General features: G+C 38.7%; 2 protein-coding genes across 4 annotated transcripts in view; one reads left to right on the forward strand and one right to left on the reverse strand.

The window, feature by feature from the left end:
- cep43 (centrosomal protein 43) overlaps positions 1-5,297 on the reverse strand; it is a 14,503-nt gene extending 9,206 nt beyond the window's left edge. For 2 of the 3 annotated variants that reach the window (XM_054618282.1, XM_054618280.1), the window contains exons 1-4: positions 5,119-5,297; positions 1,475-1,528; positions 1,173-1,227; positions 614-702 (exon numbers count right to left, since the gene is read on the reverse strand). In XM_054618282.1, coding sequence (XP_054474257.1) covers positions 614-702; positions 1,173-1,227; positions 1,475-1,528; positions 5,119-5,202 — 282 coding nt within the window. In that variant the 5' untranslated portion in view covers positions 5,203-5,297. The remainder of the gene's footprint in view (positions 1-613; positions 703-1,172; positions 1,228-1,474; positions 1,529-5,118) is intronic. The other variant, XM_054618281.1, reaches the window with a different exon arrangement.
- Positions 5,298-7,114: 1,817 nt separating this feature from the next.
- Positions 7,115-18,717, forward strand: mboat2b (membrane bound O-acyltransferase domain containing 2b). The gene is made up of 13 exons (XM_054618582.1): positions 7,115-7,278; positions 10,355-10,500; positions 11,158-11,235; positions 11,896-11,991; positions 12,070-12,125; positions 12,688-12,742; positions 12,824-13,007; positions 13,507-13,699; positions 14,204-14,307; positions 14,394-14,458; positions 15,118-15,250; positions 15,500-15,651; positions 16,013-18,717. The coding sequence occupies exons 1-13, from the start codon at positions 7,189-7,191 to the stop codon at positions 16,203-16,205; spliced, it is 1,545 nt and encodes a 514-aa protein (XP_054474557.1). The 5' UTR covers positions 7,115-7,188; the 3' UTR covers positions 16,206-18,717.
- The last annotated feature ends 1,283 nt before the right edge of the window (positions 18,718-20,000 follow it).

Consider the following 20,000-nt stretch of genomic DNA (forward strand, 5'->3'; position numbering starts at 1 on the left):
GAGGACAGTGAGACAGAGAGACAGAAAGAGGACAGTGAGACAGAGGACAGTGAGACAGTAAGACAGTGAGACAGAGGACAGTGAGACAGAAGACAGTGAGACAGAGGACAGTGAGACAGAGGACAGTGAGACAGTAAGACAGAGGACAGTGAGACAGAAAGACAGAGAAAGAGGACAGTGAGACAGAGAAAGAGGACAGAGAGACAGTGAGACAGAGAAAGAGGACAGTGAGACAGTGAGACAGAGGACAGAGAGACAGTGAGACAGAGGACAGTGAGACAGAGAAAGAGGACAGTGAGACAGTAAGACAGAGGACAGTGAGACAGTGAGACAGAGGACAGTGAGACAGTGAGACAGAGGACAGTGAGACAGAGGACAGTGAGACAGTGAGACAGTAAGACAGAGGACAGTGAGACAGTGAGACAGAGACAGAGGACAGTGAGACAGTGAGACAGTGAGTAAAACAGAGGACAGTGGAGTCATGGTGACAGAGAGACAGTGAGACAGAGGACAGTGAGACCTCAGAGACCACGGTTGATGGATGGTGGTGATGAGGGCGTGTGGATCCTCAGAGACCAGACTCTGATCCGCTCTCTGGGTTCCTCAGACTTACCGAGTTGATCTCCGGCTGGAACACAGCCAGGCTGAAGTCCAGGTTGAAGACCTGCAGGAAGTCCACGATGAGACCGGCCACCAGGCGTCCTGCAGGGAGACGACACCTGAACACACTGTCCTCGCCGCTCTCTGAGCTACAGCTCCTAATAAACAGTTACTCCTCACTAATCACTGCTTTACTCGAACACGCTCCTTTTCTGTTCGCTACACCAACACAGTCTTTTCAAAATAAACTTCCTTCTCGACAGGAAACTTAGATTTAGGTTTAGACAACAAAAACACAGTTACGTAATATTCTATTCTATGATCATCTGGTTGAGAATCATGAATACAGCTTTCTACAGGAACATGAAACTACAACAATCTGAATGTATAGACACTATAAAACACAAGAGAAGAAGAAGACGGTCTGTTCCTGCTGTTTGAGGGCTCACAGCTCCACCGTGTGGTGACAGACAAGAACTACACCTCAAAGCTGTCTGAACCTCTCAATACATCCAGAAGAACTCGTGATATGAAGATCAAACCAATAAACATGAGGAGAATAAAGGACTCACCGTCTCTGCTGTTCAGACATTTCTTCAGCTCTTCGTTGATCAGAGGACTTTTGTTCTGAGACAAACAGATAATAAAGTTAAAAGTTAATCAATTATTTTATATCTCCATCACCATAAATAAATACATATGGAACCACCACATGGTTTAGGATTCTCATGTGTGAATTAAATACTAATAAAAAGTATTCCCTCATGTTATTGACTTCAAACGACATCATAGCATGTCATCATAATCTCCATATGTGATGTCATCACAACATGTCATGATATGAATCTTCTCCAACAGAAACCTGAACCTTCACCTCCAGTTTGTCCTGCTCCTCCATCGCCAGGAACACTGCTGCCCTCATCTCTGCCTGCAGGAGGAAACAGAGCCACACCAACAAAGAAGAAACATGTATACCGATCAATTACCTTTAATGATCAGCCTCTAACCATCGCTAAATATCAGACAGCAAGTAACATTAGAATTGTAGTTTTCTCCCATAATTGTTCCACATATTACCTTCAAGGAAGCTGCTTTTTAATTACTAATGAATTAAAGGCCAGTAAAAATAAAACTTCAAACACAGAGTACAGAATTCTCTGTGCTTTGTTTTAAAAGCTTTTATTGTGAAGGAACCTCACATCATTAACGTAACACTGTTTACTTTCATAATTCAGATAAAAACATCTGCTTCAATCAATATGTTTTTATTGTCCATAAATACAAATATATTGATTCAGAAGCTCAGCAGGAGTTCAAATGGTTTATTAAGAGATTTGTTTCTCTTTATAAAATGTATGATTAATAAAAGAGAAGATGATATCATATTCTGTATTATAATTAATAATGTTTATCATATTCTGTATTATAATTAATAATGTTTATCATATTCTGTATTATAATTAATGATGTTTATCATATCCTGTATTATAATTATGTTTATCATATTCTGTATTATAATTAATAATGTTTATCATATTCTGTATTATAATTAATAATGTTTATCATATTCTGTATTATAATTAATAATGTTTATCATATTCTGTATTATAATTAATAATGTTTATCATATTCTGTATTATAATTAATAATGTTTATCATATTCTGTATTATAATTAATAATGTTTATCATATTCTGTATTATAATTAATAATGTTTATCATATTCTGTATTATAATTAATAATGTTTATCATATTCTGTATTATAATTAATGATGTTTATCATATTCTGTATTATAATTATAATGTTTATCATATTCTGTATTATAATTAATATGTTTATCATATTCTGTATTATAATTAATGATGTTTATCATATTCTGTATTATAATTAATAATGTTTATCATATTCTGTATTATAATTAATAATGTTTATCATATTCTGTATTATAATTAATGATGTTTATCATATTCTGTATTATAATTAATGATGTTTATCATATTCTGTATTATATTATATGTTTATCATTATTAATGTTTATCATATTCTGTATTATAATTAATATGTTTATCATATTCTGTATTATAATTAATAATGTTTATCATATTCTGTATTATAATTAATAATGTTTATCATATTCTGTATTATAATTAATATGTTTATCATATTCTGTATTAATTAATGATGTTTATCATATTCTGTATTATAATTAATAATGTTTATCATATTCTGTATTATAATTAATAATGTTTATCATATTCTGTATTATAATTAATGATGTTTATCATCTGTATTATAATTAATATGTTTATCATATTCTGTATTATAATTAATAATGTTTATCATATTCTGTATTATAATTAATAATGTTTATCATATTCTGTATTATAATTAATAATGTTTATCATATTCTGTATTATAATTAATAATGTTTATCATATTCTGTATTATAATTAATAATGTTTATCATATTCTGTATTATAATTAATATGTTTATCATATTCTGTATTATATTAATGATGTTTATCATATTCTGTATTATAATTAATAATGTTTATCATATTCTGTATTATAATTAATGATGTTTATCATATTCTGTATTATAATTATAATGTTTATCATATTCTGTATTATAATTAATATGTTTATATATTCTGTATTATAATTAATGATGTTTATCATATTCTGTATTATAATTAATAATGTTTATCATATTCTGTATTATAATTAATAATGTTTATCATATATTATAATTAATGATGTTTATCATATTCTGTATTATAATTAATGATGTTTATCATATTCTGTATTATAATTAATAATGTTTATCATATTCTGTATTATAATTAATGATGTTTATCATATTCTGTATTAATAATGATGTTTATCATATTCTGTATTATAATTAATAATGTTTATCATATTCTGTATTATAATTAATGATGTTTATCATATTCTGTATTATAATTAATGATGTTTATCATATTCTGTATTATAATTAATAATGTTTATCATATTCTGTATTATAATTAATGATGTTTATCATATTCTGTATTATAATTAATAATGTTTATCATATTCTGTATTATAATTAATGATGTTTATCATATTCTGTATTATAATTAATAATGTTTATCATATTCTGTATTATAATTAATGATGTTTATCATATTCTGTATGTTTTATAATTAATTAATGTTTATCATATTCTGTATTATAATTAATAATGTTTATCATATTCTGTATTATAATTAATAATGTTTATCATATTCTGTATTATAATTAATAATGTTTATCATATTCTGTATTATAATTAATAATGTTTATCATATTCTGTATTATAATTAATAATGTTTATCATATTCTGTATTATAATTAATAATGTTTATCATATTCTGTATTATAATTAATGATGTTTATCATATTCTGTATTATAATTAATAATGTTTATCATATTCTGTATTATAATTAATGATGTTTATCATATTCTGTATTATAATTAATGATGTTTATCATATTCTGTATTATAATTATGTTTATCATATTCTGTATTATAATTAATAATGTTTATCATATTCTGTATTATAATTAATGATTTTATCATATTCTGTATTATATGAATGATGTTTATCATATTCTATTATTATAATTAATAATGTTTATCATATTCTGTATTATATTAATGATGTTTATCATATTCTGTATTATATGAATGATGTTTATCATATTCTGTATTATAATTAATGATGTTTATCATATTCTGTATTATAATTAATAATGTTTATCATATTCTGTATTATATTAATGATGTTTATCATATTCTGTATTATATGAATGATGTTTATCATATTCTGTATTATAATTAATAATGTTTATCATATTCTGTATTATAATTAATGATGTTTATCATATTCTGTATTATAATTAATGATGTTTATCATATTCTGTATTATAATTAATGATGTTTATCATATTCTGTATTATAATTAATAATGTTTATCATATTCTGTATTATAATTAATAATGTTTATCATATTCTGTATTATAATTAATAATGTTTATCATATTCTGTATTATAATTAATAATGTTTATCATATTCTGTATTATAATTATGATGTTTATCATATTCTGTATTATAATTAATAATGTTTATCATATTCTGTATTATAATTAATAATGTTTATCATATTCTGTATTATAATTAATGATGTTTATCATATTCTGTATTATAATTAATAATGTTTATCATATTCTGTATTATAATTAATGATGTTTATCATATTCTGTATTATAATTAATGATGTTTATCATATTCTGTATTATAATTAATAATGTTTATCATATTCTGTATTATAGCTGTTCACACCAGACATCCGGGTATTTTCATTTAATGACCGTTAAAGCTTAAATAATGTATATAATGAACTCAACCAAAGGACGTGTAACTGCTAGCATTAGCCTAGCATTAGCCTAGCCTAGCCTAGCCTAGCATTAGCGTCGCGGTGAGCAGGCCCCGGACCTTCAGCTTGTTGAGGACTCCGTTGTTCTCCAGGTTCTGGATCAGGAGGTCCCGCAGCTCCGTGTCGTCCTCCGTAGCTGACATCCTGAGCTAACTGCTAACTGCTAACTGCTAACTGCTAACTGCTAACTGCTAACTGCTAACTGCCCAGACAACCAAAACAAACAAACCACCCGGAAGTGTCTTCTTCTTCTACTCTTTAATCTCTGTCTGACGCGAGAGCCCGCCACCTGCTGGACGAGAGAGGAGAGAGGAGAGAGGAGAGAGGAGAGAGGAGAGAGAGGAGACAGGAGAGAGAGGAGAGAGAAGAGAGGAGAGAGGAGAGGGGAGACAGGAGAGAGGAGACAGGAGACAGAAGAGAGGAGAGAGGAGACAGAGAGAGGAGAGAGAGAGGAGAGAGGAGACAGGAGAGAGAGAGAGAGAGAGAGAGGAGAGAGGAGAGAGAAGAGAGAGGAGAGAGGAGAGGAGAGAGAGAGGAGAGAGGAGAGAGGAGACAGAAGAGAGGAGAGAGAGAGAGGAGAGAGGAGACAGGAGACAGAAGAGAGGAGAGAGAGGAGAGAGGAGAGAGAAGAGAGGAGAGGAGAGAGAGAGAGAGGAGACAGGAGAGAGGAGAGAGGAGACAGGAGAGAGAGAGAGAGAGGAGAGAGGAGACAGAAGAGAGGAGACAGGAGAGAGGAGAGGAGACAGAAGAGAGGAGAGAGAGAGAGAGGAGAGAGAGAGGAGAGAGAGGAGACAGGAGAGAGAGGAGACAGGAGAGAGGAGAGAGGAGACAGAAGAGAGAGGAGAGAGGAGAGAGAGAGAGAGAGAGAGAGAGAGAGAGAGGAGAGAGAGGAGAAGGAGAGAGAGAGGGAGAGAGGAGACAGAATAGAGGAGAGAGAAGAGAGGAGAGAGAGAGAGGAGAGAGGAGAGAGGAGACAGAAGAGAGGAGAGATATATATATATTTATCTATATATATTTATCCATCTATATATATTTATATATATATATATTTATCTATCTATATATATTCATATATATTTATCTATCTATATATATTCATATATATATAGATATAAATATATATATTTATCTATCTATATATATATATTTATCTATATATATTTATATATATATATATTTATCTATCTATACATATTCATATATATATATATATTTATATATATAAATATATATTTATCTATCTATATATATATATATATACATATTTATCTATATACTCGAGACAGTATATGAGGAGTTGTGTGTTTCTGATGTGTACTGACGGATACATAATTAAGTACTGGAAGAACACCTCTGTTTTATGAATGAAATACTACTAATATACTTTCAGGAAACTTATTTACATTTGAAAACTACAGACATGAAAAGTGTTCATGAGACTGGTCGGACCAGCATCGGTGTAGACGGAGATGTGTTCATGGTGAAACGTCTGCTCTCTGGGGTGTTGCTATTATCTTTACTGGTGTTTTAGGATCAAACAGCAGAGAAATATCTGAAACAAACTGTGTGAACAAGAAGGAACCAGAGAGACGGATGTGAGGAAGAGGAGGATGAACAAAGAGGAGAAGAATGACCACAAAGACCTTCATGAGTTCATTCTGAGGGTTCAGGGGCCTCAACATGTCTGTGTTTGAGGGCCACTATCATCTAAGAGGAGAACTAATATATGTTGGGAGGGGAGGAGGAGGAGGAGGAGGAGGAGGGAGAATAAAAGGAGGAAGGAGAATAAAGGAATAAGAGGAGGAGGAAGGACAATAAAAGCATAAGAGGAGGAAGAGAATGAAAGCAGAGGAGGAGGAGGAGGAGGAGGAGGAGGAGGAAGGACCAGAGGAGATGGATGTGTGGGGAGAAGAAAGAGGGGGCTCAGAGGGAGGAGGGGGAGACAGACAGAGGAGGAGGAGGAGGAGGAGGAGGAGGAGGAGGAGGAGGGACAGGAAGAAGAGGAGGAAGGAGCATCAGGACACACAGACACACAGACGGACCGCCGGCGGATCACGGAGCCTCCGCCGCCGCCTCTGAGCTGCTGCAGCCGGACACAGAAGCAGCAGACCGGCCGCCGACACGGAGCCATGGCCGCTGAAGACAGCCGCCCCACGGCCTGCACCGGCTCCAGCCTGCTGCAGCCGCTCAGCGAGATCACCAACCTGCCGCTGGACCAGGTAAGAGCCGCCGGACGCGGAGACCCGGACCCGAGCCCCGGAGCCGGAGCACGGAGCCCGGAGCCCGGAGCCCGGAGCCCGGAGCCGGAGCCGCAGAGGAGCTCCGGAGCTCCGCGGCTCCTCTGCGGCTCCTCTGCTCCTCTCACACCGACAGCAAGGCGACGTGCGCGGCCAAGAAAACGAGTCTGAGAGAGAAACCGAGAGCGACGACGGCTTAACATGGATGGAGGCCTCCAACACAGACAGACAGACAGACAGACAGACAGACAGACAGACAGACAGACAGTTATGGACCTTAAACACTGTGTCGTCGGTGAGACTGGCAGCTGGGTGATGAAGATGATGATGATGATGATGGTGATGAAGAGCAGCAGCAGGATAAATCAGGGATCAGCTGGTTGACTCTGAGGTCATGATGTTCATCATCACAGGCCCCAATAATGATACAATAATAATAATAAAATAATAACAATAATAATAATAATGATAATAGTAATAATAATATTAATAATAATAATACAATATTAACATGTAGAGTGTGTTAATAGAACCACAGCTCTGTGTAAACCATCCCAGAAAATCAATATATGTATATATATATATATATATATATATGTATATATATACAGTGAAATATTTATAATATAGAATAGATTTCATTTAGTAAAACCATTTGAGCATCTTGTAGAATAAAGTCCATAATTAAGGATTCTTATATAATAGTATCAGTGAGGACCCCTCTCATTTATCTGGAGGGCCCCAGGCCTCAGGTTGGGCCCCGCTGGACTAAACTACTCTCTTACTGTAAATGGAGTACTTTATCTGAATACTTCCTCCACACTCTAAGTTTAAAGTATCTGCTAAATAAACAGTGTTTATGTACACCATATGTAGTTTCAGTATTTCTCTACATATATATATACATATATATATATATGTATATATATATATATATATATATATATATATGTACATATATATATATGCTTTTATATACATACATATATATATATATATATATATATATGTACATATATATAACAGTTTCATTATTGATCCATAGTTCGGTCTATAAAACTTAAAATAGTGAAGAAAGTCTGAGACGTTCAAAGCAGCAGCACTCTGATTGGCTGTGATCAAGATTCTGACTGTGATGTTTAACTGGTCTGTCGTTGAACTGGTCTGTCGTTGAACTGGTCTGTCGTTGAACTGGTCTGTCGTTGATCTTGTCTGTCGTTGAACTCGTCTGTTGTAAACTCGTATGTCGTTGAACTGGTCTGTCGTTGAACTTGTCTGTCGTTGAACTGGTCTGTCGTTTAACTGGTCTGTCGTTGCACTGTCTGTCGTTGGACTGGTCTGTCGTTGAACTCGTCTGTCGTTGGACTGGTCTGTCGTTGGACTGGTCTGTCGTTGAACTCGTCTGCCGTTGGACTGGTCTGTCGTTGAACTGGTCTGTCGTTGAACTGTCTGTCGTTGAACTGTCTGTCGTTGAACTGTCTGTCGTTGAACTCGTCTGTTGTAAACTTGTATGTTGTTGATCTTGTCTGTTGTTGAACTGGTCTGTCGTTGAACTGGTCTGTTGTTGAACTGGTCTGTTGTTGAACTGGTCTGTTGTTGATCTTGTCTGTCGTTGATCCTGTCTGTCGTTGATCTTGTATGTCGTTGAACTGGTCTGTTGTTGATCTCGTCTGTTGTTGAACTTGTTTGCCGTTGATCTCGTCTGTTGTTGATCTCGTCTGTTGTTGAACTCGTCTGTTGTTGATCTTGTCTGAGGTTGAACTCGTCTGTCGTTGAACTGGTCTGTCGTTGAACTGTCTGTCGTTGAACTGTCTGTCGTTGAACTCGTCTGTTGTAAACTTGTATGTTGTTGATCTTGTCTGTTGTTGAACTGGTCTGTCGTTGAACTGGTCTGTTGTTGAACTGGTCTGTTGTTGATCTTGTCTGTCGTTGATCCTGTCTGTCGTTGATCTTGTATGTCGTTGAACTGGTCTGTTGTTGATCTCGTCTGTTGTTGAACTTGTTTGCCGTTGATCTCGTCTGTTGTTGATCTCGTCTGTTGTTGAACTCGTCTGTTGTTGATCTTGTCTGAGGTTGAACTCGTCTGTCGTTGAACTCGTCTTTCGTTGAACTGGTCTGTCGTTGAACTTGTCTGTCGTTGAACTCGTCTTTCGTTGAACTGGTCTGTTGTTGATCTTGTTTGTCGTTGATCTTGTCTGTTGTTGAACTGGTCTGTTGTTGATCTTGTCTGTTGTTGATCTTGTCTGTTGTTGAACTGGTCTGTTGTTGATCTTGTCTGTTGTTGATCTTGTCTGTTGTTGATCTTGTCTGTTGTTGATCTGGTCTGTTGTTGATCTGGTCTGTTGTTGATCTTGTCTGTTGTTGATCTGGTCTGTTGTTGATCTTGTCTGTTGTTGATCTGGTCTGTTGTTGATCTGGTCTGTTGTTGATCTGGTCTGTTGTTGATCTTGTCTGTTGTTGATCTGGTCTGTTGTTGATCTGGTCTGTTGTTGATCTGGTCTGTTGTTGATCTTGTCTGTTGTTGATCTTGTCTGTTGTTGAACTGGTCTGTTGTTGATCTTGTCTGTCGTTGAACTGGTCTGTCGTTGATCTTGTCTGTCGTTGATCTTGTCTGTCGTTGAACTGGTCTGTCGTTGAACTCGTCTGTGATGCTTCAGACAGCAGACACAGGAGGAAACACTCAGTTTACACTTCGTTCATAATTAATGAACAACACACATTAACAAGCGGATCAGATGTTACGCTGAAGACTCGCTGTGTCAGCAGTGTGTGTGGGACTGTTAGCTGTTAGCTGTTAGCTGTTAGCTGTTAGCGGTTAGCGGTTAGCTGTCAGCCAAACACAACGTCCTTAACAATAACAATGAACAAATTGTCTCTGGTCCCTACTTATAATACTAATAGTACTACATGTACCACTAATAACATGTATTTTACTAATAGTAATACTCATTATACTTCATGTACCACTGATAACATGTATACTTCTAATAGTAATACTCTTACCACTATATGTACCATTACTACAGTGTGTTTATTCCCCCCTCTCTCTGTCTGGCAGGTGAACTTTGTGGCGTGTCAGCTCTGTGCCCTGCTGTCGGCCTTCTGGTTCCGTCTCTTCCTTCATCCCAGTAAAACCAGTCCCTTCATCAGACACGTGGTGGCCACTTTACTGGGACTCTACTTCGCTCTCTTCTGCTTCGGCTGGTGAGACAGAAAAATAAACGTTTGATTTAAAGATGAAGAAAGACAAGAAGAAAACGCACATGAACCGTTGTAGATGTATTATGTTATCAGAGTACAGGGCAGTGGTGGAGGAAGTATTCAGATCCTGTACTATAGTAATAATACTACATCCACACTGTGAAAGTACTCTGTACTTCAGTAAAATACTGCTTTGAACATGGAAAATATAGTTAAAGGTGGAAAGAAACTAAGTACTATACTTAAGTACAATTCAAGGTACTTGTACACTTGTACATCTCCTCTTCTACATTTATCTGACAGCTTTAGTTACTTTATAGATTCAGATTATTGAACAACTAATTAATGATTATTATTGTTATTGATTTCACTACAAGCAGTATTTAAAGACATGAATACATATTACTCTGCTTACTGTGGTACTTGGTATTTTGAGGGTGATACTTTTGCACTTTTACTTAATAAACATTCAGAATGAGAACTTTTACTTGGATTATGTATTTCTACATAATGTTGTTTTCATACTTCTACTACAGTAAAAGTATAACTGATACTTTTAACAGATGTTAAATAATCATTGACTGACGATCGATGTTTGTTTCAGGAGGTTCTCTGGCGTCTGATTGGACGCTGATGTTTGACTTCCTGTTTGTGTTTCAGGTATGCGCTTCACTTCCTGCTTCAGAGCGGACTCACCTACGGCATCATGATCCTAACCGGAGTGGAACACATGCACAAGTGAGCTCCAGAGAGTGATAGAGCTTTACCAGAAACCCAGTGGGAGGTTTGGAGGATCAGGTTCAGGTTCAGGGTTCAGGTCTGGACGATGGCCTTCCTCAGGACGGAGCTGCCCAGTTGTCATGGAGACGGTTTGTTATGGCGTTGAGATGGAACGGAGACGGTTCTCTGAACATCCGCCATGACCTTTGACCCTGGTCCTCCACTGAGTCCTGGTCCCTGGTCTTTGACCCTGGTCCCTGACCTTTGACCCTGGTCCTCCACTGAGTCCTGGTCCCTGGTCTTTGACCCTAGTCCCTGATCTTTGACCCTGGTCCCTGATCTTTGACCCTGGTCCTCCACAGAGTCCTGGTCCATAATCTTTGACCCCGGTCCCCCACTGAGTCCTGGTCCCTAATCTTTGACCCTGGTCCAGGACTCAGTGGAGGACCCTGGTCCTGGTCTGTGAACAGGAGCAGCTGCACTGGAGGAGCTGCATGATCAGGGTCTTGCTCAGGGGCACCTCAGTGGTCGTAGTGAGGAACCAGTTCAGGGATCAAACCAGCGACCTCCAGTGAGTCCCTTTGGTGTGGTTGTGGCTGTAAGGGGCTCTGCAACCTGTGGGGGGCGCTAACAGAACCAGTCTGCTCATGATAAACGTTAACGGGGTTCTCGTTTCAGGTACTGCCTCCTGGTGGCTCTCAGCTACCTGAGTCTGTGTCAGATCACTCGGGTCTACGTCTTCGACTACGGGATGTACTCGGCTGACTTCACAGGGTGAGAAACGTTCACACACCTTCAGTCCGTCCAAATGTCCAAACGTCTCACCATCGGTTCTCTCTGTTCTCTCTGCAGCCCCATGATGGTGATCACACAGAAGATCACCAGCCTGGCGTTTGAGATCCATGACGGTGAGATAACCAGTTGTTGGGAGGTTCACGTTTGTGGCTTTTATTCATATCAGTGGAGTAACGGACTCTTATTGATCAGTGATCCATTCTGACCCTCCTCAGATTAATGACACGGTTTATCGTTAACCATCAGAGTGTAAATAAAGTTTTACTGACGATCGTTATCCTCAGGACATCATTTATTGATTTAAATCAACAGGAGAAGAGCTAGTAACGTTAGCAGCACCGCTAACGGCTAACAGGAGGAGAGCTAGTAACGTTAGCAGCACCGCTAACGGCTAACAGAAGGAGAGCTAGTAACGTTAGCAGCACCACTAACGGCTAACAGGAAGAGAGCTAGTAATGTTAGCAGCACCACTAACGGCTAACGAACGGAGGTTCAGTTCAGTTACATTATGAACATCCTGAAGAAGGTTGACGATATGGATCATCATTGATCCATTATTAGTATTGGTGGCAACAAAAAGGGATCAGAGATATTTTTCCTTTTGTTCTGATCCGATCCGTGAGTTTTATGATCTGTTGCTCCTCTAATTCATATATTTGTGTTTTCCTCGTACAGGGATGGCACGTAAAGAGGAACATCTGACTCCGCGACAGAAGATTTTGGCGATAAGGTTTGTTTGTAGTTTCTGGCTACAGGTAGCTCACCTCCCAGTGTAGAAACCAGAGCCTTACTGGTCTGTGTGTGTCCACAGGAGGATGCCCAGTCTGCTGGAGTACTTCAGCTACAACTGTAACTTCATGGGGATCCTCGCCGGACCCACCTGCTCCTACAACGACTACATTGCCTTCATCGAGGGGGACCCCCGTCGCCATAGAGACCAGGAGGCCGACAGGAAGTCCAACAGCAAGCTGAGGCAGAGCGAGCCATCGCCAAACGTACGACACATGACCACATAATTTACAGACTCACCACGGACTCATCGATGGTTCCAGATGTTCTCCAGGTTCACGCTGGTTTAGTGGATTTAGAGTTTGTTATTATCTATTTTTGGCTTCTGTCTTCTCTTTAACTTTTAACCTGATGTATCCTTTAAACTGACATTTTAGAATCTTCTGTCTGAAATCACTTTTTGATTTTCACAAAATAAGATAATAGTTCTTCTGTGAGTGCAGTTAGTGGCAGTGTGGGGGCGGGGCTTGGCGAAAGGTCAATTCTGATTCGATACTTTAAAGACTTTACACATATGTATCATCTGTGAAGCACATACTCAAGCTGCAAACTGAAAATCTGATTTTGTGTAGGAACAATAGCACATCGTCTGCATAGCGATTGATTTTTGTACATTCTGAATGTCTTTCTGTCTGTGACGTTCTCAGCTGTCGGTGGTGTAAAAAGAACAAAAACTAAAACTAGAACTAATGTGTGTCTCCTCAGACGGAGGTCGTCCGTAAAGTGGCCACCTCCTTCTTCTGCCTCCTGGTCTTTCTGTCGGTGTGTAAAGTTTTCCCCGTGGAGCGAAACATCGACGACGACTTCATCGCCAACACGCCGTTCTACGCTCAGGTGCTCTACCTGTACCTGTCCATGCTGACCACCAGACCCAAGTACTACTTCGTCTGGACGCTCGGTGGGTGTCTGAAACCTCTCCGCTCTCTCTGTCTCAATGAGATAATATTGTGAAATGATAAGGTCAATGTAAACCGCATATTCTGGTTGGATAGTGTTGCATTTTCAGATTAAGACATGTGGGATATGGCGACAATATTAAGGTCTCTATGGACATGTACACATTCAGAATATCAGTCTAAATCTGGATTATTTACAGCGTTTTGAGACACAAAGCGTTGAACACAAACCAGATGTAGATGTAAAACGTTAATCAGATTATGCATGTAGACTGGAATATTAGTGGAATGTTCCTGTTTATTAGCCATATAAACAGACAAGTAGGAATATTGTGTTTTTCTGGACACATGATACATGCACCAAATATTAAGTTTTTTTGCCTAAATTGGTTACATGGTTAATAAAAAGTGTCTTCTGTCTCTTGTTGAATGAACTTTCCATGAACCTCAGACTCCTCCTGTCTCCTCCTGTCTAACCTTTCTTCTTCTTCTGTTTTTAATGTCAGCTGACGCCATCAACAACGCCGCCGGCTTCGGCTTCAACGGCTACGACAGCGACGGCTCTCCTCGCTGGGACCTCATCTCCAACCTGAGGATCCTCAACATCGAGGTCCGGACTCCACACACCAGGTTTTACTAGGAACCTTCTCTGGGTGTTCGAGTGTTAAACTGTCTGGTTTCTCTGTTTTCTTTCAGTTAGCCACCAGCTTCAAAGTTTTCCTCGACAACTGGAACATTCAGACAGCTCACTGGCTCAAAAGGTCTGAATGCATTCATTCTGTTTTCATTGTGTTTCTAATGTTATTGATCGACAGTAGAACCACACTGTGAAATATCAGGAAAATATGAACCTCTTGAACTCTTGATTTTCTTTTTAAAGTTTCCCTTTAAAAGCCTCCTTTTGTCTCGTTAACACTGTCCTGTCTTTGTATGATGTACACAACATGGTGTGGTTCTTGTTGCTGCAGCTCTTTGTTCAAACCAAACTGTTTTTTTATAGCTTCATCATTTTAGACACATTTTGCTCAAATCCATCCTGACAGATTTGGGGATTTTTCGAGACTTTGAGCTCTCCACTAGAATTTAAGATAATGTACTGATGGTTTTAATAAACAGTATGAGTCTGTTGAGATGGAGACAGTAGAGGCGTTAATGGGTTTAAAACTCTCAACACTTTGTTTAAATGCCCGAACCCGGGCACGCTGGGACCAAACTGATTCAGAAGAGTTTTTATTCAAACCTTCCAGCATGAAGAACCAGTTTTCTCATTCACAGTCACATCAGTATTAATTATACTCTGTGGACTGCTGCCACCTGCTGGTGGATCTGTAACAGGATACACACTATTATCTGCACCTGCAGACACAATATGATTTAGACAACAATGTATTCCGTCTGACCTCTGACCTCCGGTTGACAGGGTGTGTTACGAGCGATGTCCCTACCACCCGACGGCAGCCACCTTCATCCTGTCAGCCATGTGGCACGGAGCTTATCCGGGCTACTACCTCACCTTCCTCACCGGCATCGTCATCACGCTGGCTGCTAGAGCGGTGAGCTGTCCCTGCTAACTGTTAGCTGTTAGCTTTTAATTCTGCTAATTTACTGTTAGCCATTAGTTTGTAATCCTGCTAACTAACTGTTAGCTCTTATCTTGTAATTCTGCTAACTGACTGTTAGCTGTTAGCTTTAATCCTGCTAGCTGACTGTTAGCTGTTAGCTTTAATCCTGCTAGCTGACTGTTAGCTGTTAGCTTTAATCCTGCTAGCTGACTGTTAGCTGATGATGTTTTATTCTCTCAGGTCCGACACAACGTTCGGCCACACTTCCTGCAATCACCCACCCACAAACTGGTCTATGATGTCATCACGTGGGCAGCCACTCAGATCGCCATCTGCTACACAGTGGTGCCTTTTGTCCTTCTGTCCGTCGGCCCATCCATCAAGTTCTACAGGTCAGTAAGTCAGTCAGGTTTAACTCAGGTTTAACCTTGTGAGAAACAGGTTAAGCTCAGGTTAACTTTGAGCCAGTCAAGTGTTACTCAACCCAGGTTTGACTTTGTCTCAGTCAGGTTTAACTCAGGTTTGACCTTAAGTTTAACTTAAAATCCTGCACTCTTTCCACCTACTTTAAATCACCAATAAAAATGTATTTTCTTAAAGCTGCAGTACATCTGTCTCACCTCGTCCCCTCCTGTAATGCTGTTTACCAAACCACCACAAACCGTTCCTCATAACCGGAGAACCATTCAGTGTGTCAAAATGTAAACGTGGTATGAGACCTAGAATCTCTTGATTGTTCCCTCCTCCCTGCAGGTCCTGGTACTTCAGCCTCCATATCGGCTGTGTTTTGCTGGCGGTGGCGCTGCCGGTCAAACCGAGACATCTCCGCCACAAAGACCAGCAGAAGAACCTTCGCCAGGAGCCAGTCCAGAACCACCAGGAGCCGGTCCAGCACCACCGTGAGGCTACAGACAGCAACTGCAGCCAGAAGGAAAAAAACACATGAGACAGAGAAGGAAAAACAATCATGTACAACATTTTATTTCCATAAACTTGTATAGAAAGACGAGGAGGTGAACCACATCGAACGGACCTTCCTCCTGTCTCGGTACTGAAACACGATGGTCACGACAGCAAGTTAAAATACTGTTTTATTTGGATCCACAGGATGACGCCAACGAAATCAGGCCCGGAATTTTTGAAGGTCTGTGTTGTAGGATACTTGACGTTGTTTCGTTACGAGGAAGTTTGACTGCCGGGACTCAAACAAAAAGATAATTTTTTGGGCCAGATTCAGGTCAATCTGCAATGATGGAAGATAGGGTATATATATACATATATATATACATATATGTATATATATATATATATAGTAGCTTCACATGAAGCAGCTGTCCTGAGGTGTCATGGCCGCCCTCGTAGTGTTGAACTGACTCAATGTTCCTTTTGGTCAGAAAACCTGCCAATGAATGAATGGAGGAATATATGAAAGGATGTAAAGGAAAATGACTGAACGGACAATTTAACAAGAACATGAACGAATGCAAGCAGGTCAAAGAAAAGTCGAGTATATGAACCCACAGAATGAGCAGGTGGACGTCTAAATGAGCACGCCGGTGACTTAGTGCATTCAACAATAGATGAATGAACAAAGGATCTCCTCCACATTCCTCCCAGACTGTCTGACTCATCGTGTTATTATCTATTCAACCACGACTTCACAGTGTTCATAGAATTATAGTTTGGAGAAAGTGCCAATGATTATTCCACTCAGTCGCCTTAGTTGTTTTGTCTTTTACAAGAAAAAGTGCTACTTAGCAGGATAAGTATTAACTCTTTGTTGATGTGTGAGCGGTGAGGACGGCGTTGTGTTTACATTTGTAGATGTCAAGTTTTTGTCAAGATGTTATTTATGTAATTCAAAGACTTGTGTTTTGATGTACGATGTGATGCAGCTTGAAGAAGATGAAAACGCAGCACGAAACTTTAGGAAAAGAGCTCAAACTCTGAAGTTTAAACTCCAGGATATGAAGTGAAATACAGATTAGGAACCCCCTCAAATAAAAGTATCCCATAACAGCAGGAAGTGAACCCAACATTCCCATCTGTTGGTGCCATGAAGGGGTTAGCAAGTTTGGTTTGGCCAACGTTTACTTTAGAAGCTAAACGGTTTGGTTCAGGTTAGCTAACGGTTCAATTTAGCAGCTAAAATAAGCTGGTTAAGTTTAGCAAACGCCTCGGTTCAGCTGCTAACACTGGTTTAGGGTTAACTAAAGGCTCAAAGTATGGTTACCTAGTTAGTTTTGAAGCTAATCAGACTGGTTTACGTTAGCTTACAGCTCTGTGGAGGCTAAAACTGTTGGGTTCAGGTTAGCTAATGGTTCAATGAGGAAACTAAAACCGTTAGCTAACTGTTCTGTGTGAAAGCTAAAACAGTTTATATATAATGGTTTTGATCAGGCAAGCTAACGAGGCAGTTAATAATCAGTTTTGTACAGCTAATGGTTCAGGTTATGGCTAAACCGTGGATGTACAGTAAGAACTAACTGGACCCAAATATGGAGCCTGTTCAGTCTAGGGAGAATTGCTCATCTGGCACAAACGCCAAAAAGAAGTTTCTAGCTTCCTGGTTTACTTCCAGCCAACTTTATTGTGCAGAAGAGATTCTCCCGCTAGCTCATGGACTTTACAGTATTATCACTTTACAGATTTTTATCTATATTCTTATTGTACATCCATGGTGTCAACAGTTATGTTTAGTTGAGCAAAGAGTTTAGTAAAAAACAAACTACACCACGACGGTTTGGTTTGGCTAACGGGCAGTTTAGCCGGTAGAGGAGTTCAGATTAGCTGAGACTTAATTAAATAAACCAACTTGTTTGGCTAGAAAATGGTTCATTTTATCAACTTTACCAGTTTGGTTCAGGTTATGAAAAACGGATCAGCGTGGAGACCAAAACTGATATTTTTGTGTTTGGCTAACAGTTCAGCTGGGCTAAAAACACCTGATACACGTTTAGCTAACAGGACAGTTTGGTTCAGCAGCTTGATTTAGCTGAAGGTTCAGACTAGCTGGAGGTTTTGGTTTAAGTCCTTACTCCATTAATGTATGTTAAATTGCCGCGTCATGCTATCATGTTAGCACGTTATGTAGCCCAGTACGTCCCTAACTCTACGGTCCATCGTTCTCTCCATGACGTGTTTTAAATCAGTGTTAAGTAGAACAAAAGACCTTTAGTATTTCTCATCACCACCAACTCGTTTGTGTCTGTTTCTTCTTCTTCAGGAGAGCAGATTTCTAAATGTTCCCGTATGTTTTCCTGTTTCCACATTTTGAACTGAACCGCGTCATGAGGCCTGGATGAGGACGTTAATGATGAATATCAAAGGCTGCGGCCATTGTTTGAGACGATTCACAAAGATTAATGTTCTCACAGCGAACCAGCCACACATCTGTAGGTTTGATATGGACAACATGTTTGTTTGTGTTTTTGTAAATGATGTGATTAAACCTTGGATTTTTTTGACACTTGACCATAAATGTGTGTTGTTGATGTTTGTCGTTGGGAGATTATCAGAGTAGCTGTATAGTCACAACAGGAAGATAAGAGCGTACTAAATGTGTATGATTAATAAAGGACTATCTTATCTTATACGTCCTGCACTTTAAACCCTAATAAAGTGACAGGGAAGCAGGCCGACACTATGATACGCTGTTTATGAGAAATCATATTCATTTCTTCAGATGATTGTACAAGTCACTTTTCTCTGCTTCAGGTCCGACACAGAACCATTAAAGCCAACAGGACAAATGATTTAAAATAAACACATTCCAAACTGGAATAATCCAAATGATTACATTTCATTTTAAAGGCCTGAATAAAGACAAGGACGCACCTTAGATCAGCAGACTAATTGATCAGCTGATCGACAGAAAAATAACTATTTGTTTTTGTTTATCAATGAACTGCCAGCAGCTTAACTGTGCAACTGTACATCTTTTCTTTCTCCAATCAATAATGAACTGAATATGAAACTGTGGTCACTAGATATTCTGACATTTTACAATATTAGGTAGTGACACATTGTCCTCCTCTATTCCATATACAAAATGATTGATGCACAATGCCACAGTTATGTGCTAAAACTATTTCTTTAAAATATAAGATTTCATTGTGTATATTAAATATATAAAATAAAGCAGCGTCTATCTTTTATAAATCAACATTTAGAGTTGTCCATAGAAAACAGCAACACCTTCAAAATCATTGACATGGCATAGGCTTCTTATTAGTTAAGATAATAACAATAAATATTTACCTGGATAAATAAATCTGTATGTCATTAAATGTACCAAACATGATAATGTTTAAGCTCTATTGTCTTTACTGAAGAACAGATTAATCCAAAGAATATGAAGAAAATAATGCATTAATAAATAAATGCATTATTTAAAGAATGAGCACTGTCGCCTCACAGCAAGAGGGGCCCGGGTTCAATTCCCGGGCTGGACAACCTTCTGTGTGGAGTTTGCATGTTCTCCCCGTGTCAGCGTGGGTTCTCTCCGGGTTCTCCGGCTTCCTCCCACAGTCCAAAGACATGCAGCTTAGGTTCATGAAGACTCTAAACTGCCCGTAGGTGTGGATGTGAGTGTGAGTGGTTGTTTGTCTCTATATGTCAGCCCTGTGACAGACTGGAGACCTGTCCAGGTGAACCCTGTCCAGGTGAACCTGTCCAGGTGAACCCTGTCCAGGTGAACCCTGTCCAGGGTGAACCCTGCCTTCACCCATTGACAGCTGAG

This window comes from Anoplopoma fimbria, chromosome 18 (assembly GCF_027596085.1).
Source record: "Anoplopoma fimbria isolate UVic2021 breed Golden Eagle Sablefish chromosome 18, Afim_UVic_2022, whole genome shotgun sequence".
Classification (NCBI taxonomy): domain Eukaryota; kingdom Metazoa; phylum Chordata; class Actinopteri; order Perciformes; family Anoplopomatidae; genus Anoplopoma; species Anoplopoma fimbria.

What these genes read in the sequence shown, in the direction of transcription:
- mboat2b (XM_054618582.1), top strand. Translation starts at nt 7,189, where the DNA reads ATGGCCGCTGAAGACAGCCGCCCCACGGCCTGCACCGGCTCCAGCCTG. An exon ending in TACTCGGCTGACTTCACAGG is followed by an intron (nt 11,992 to 12,069) that starts GTGAGAAACGTT and finishes TTCTCTCTGCAG; the next exon opens with CCCCATGATGGTGATCACAC. An exon ending in CAGAAGATTTTGGCGATAAG is followed by an intron (nt 12,743 to 12,823) that starts GTTTGTTTGTAG and finishes GTGTGTCCACAG; the next exon opens with GAGGATGCCCAGTCTGCTGG.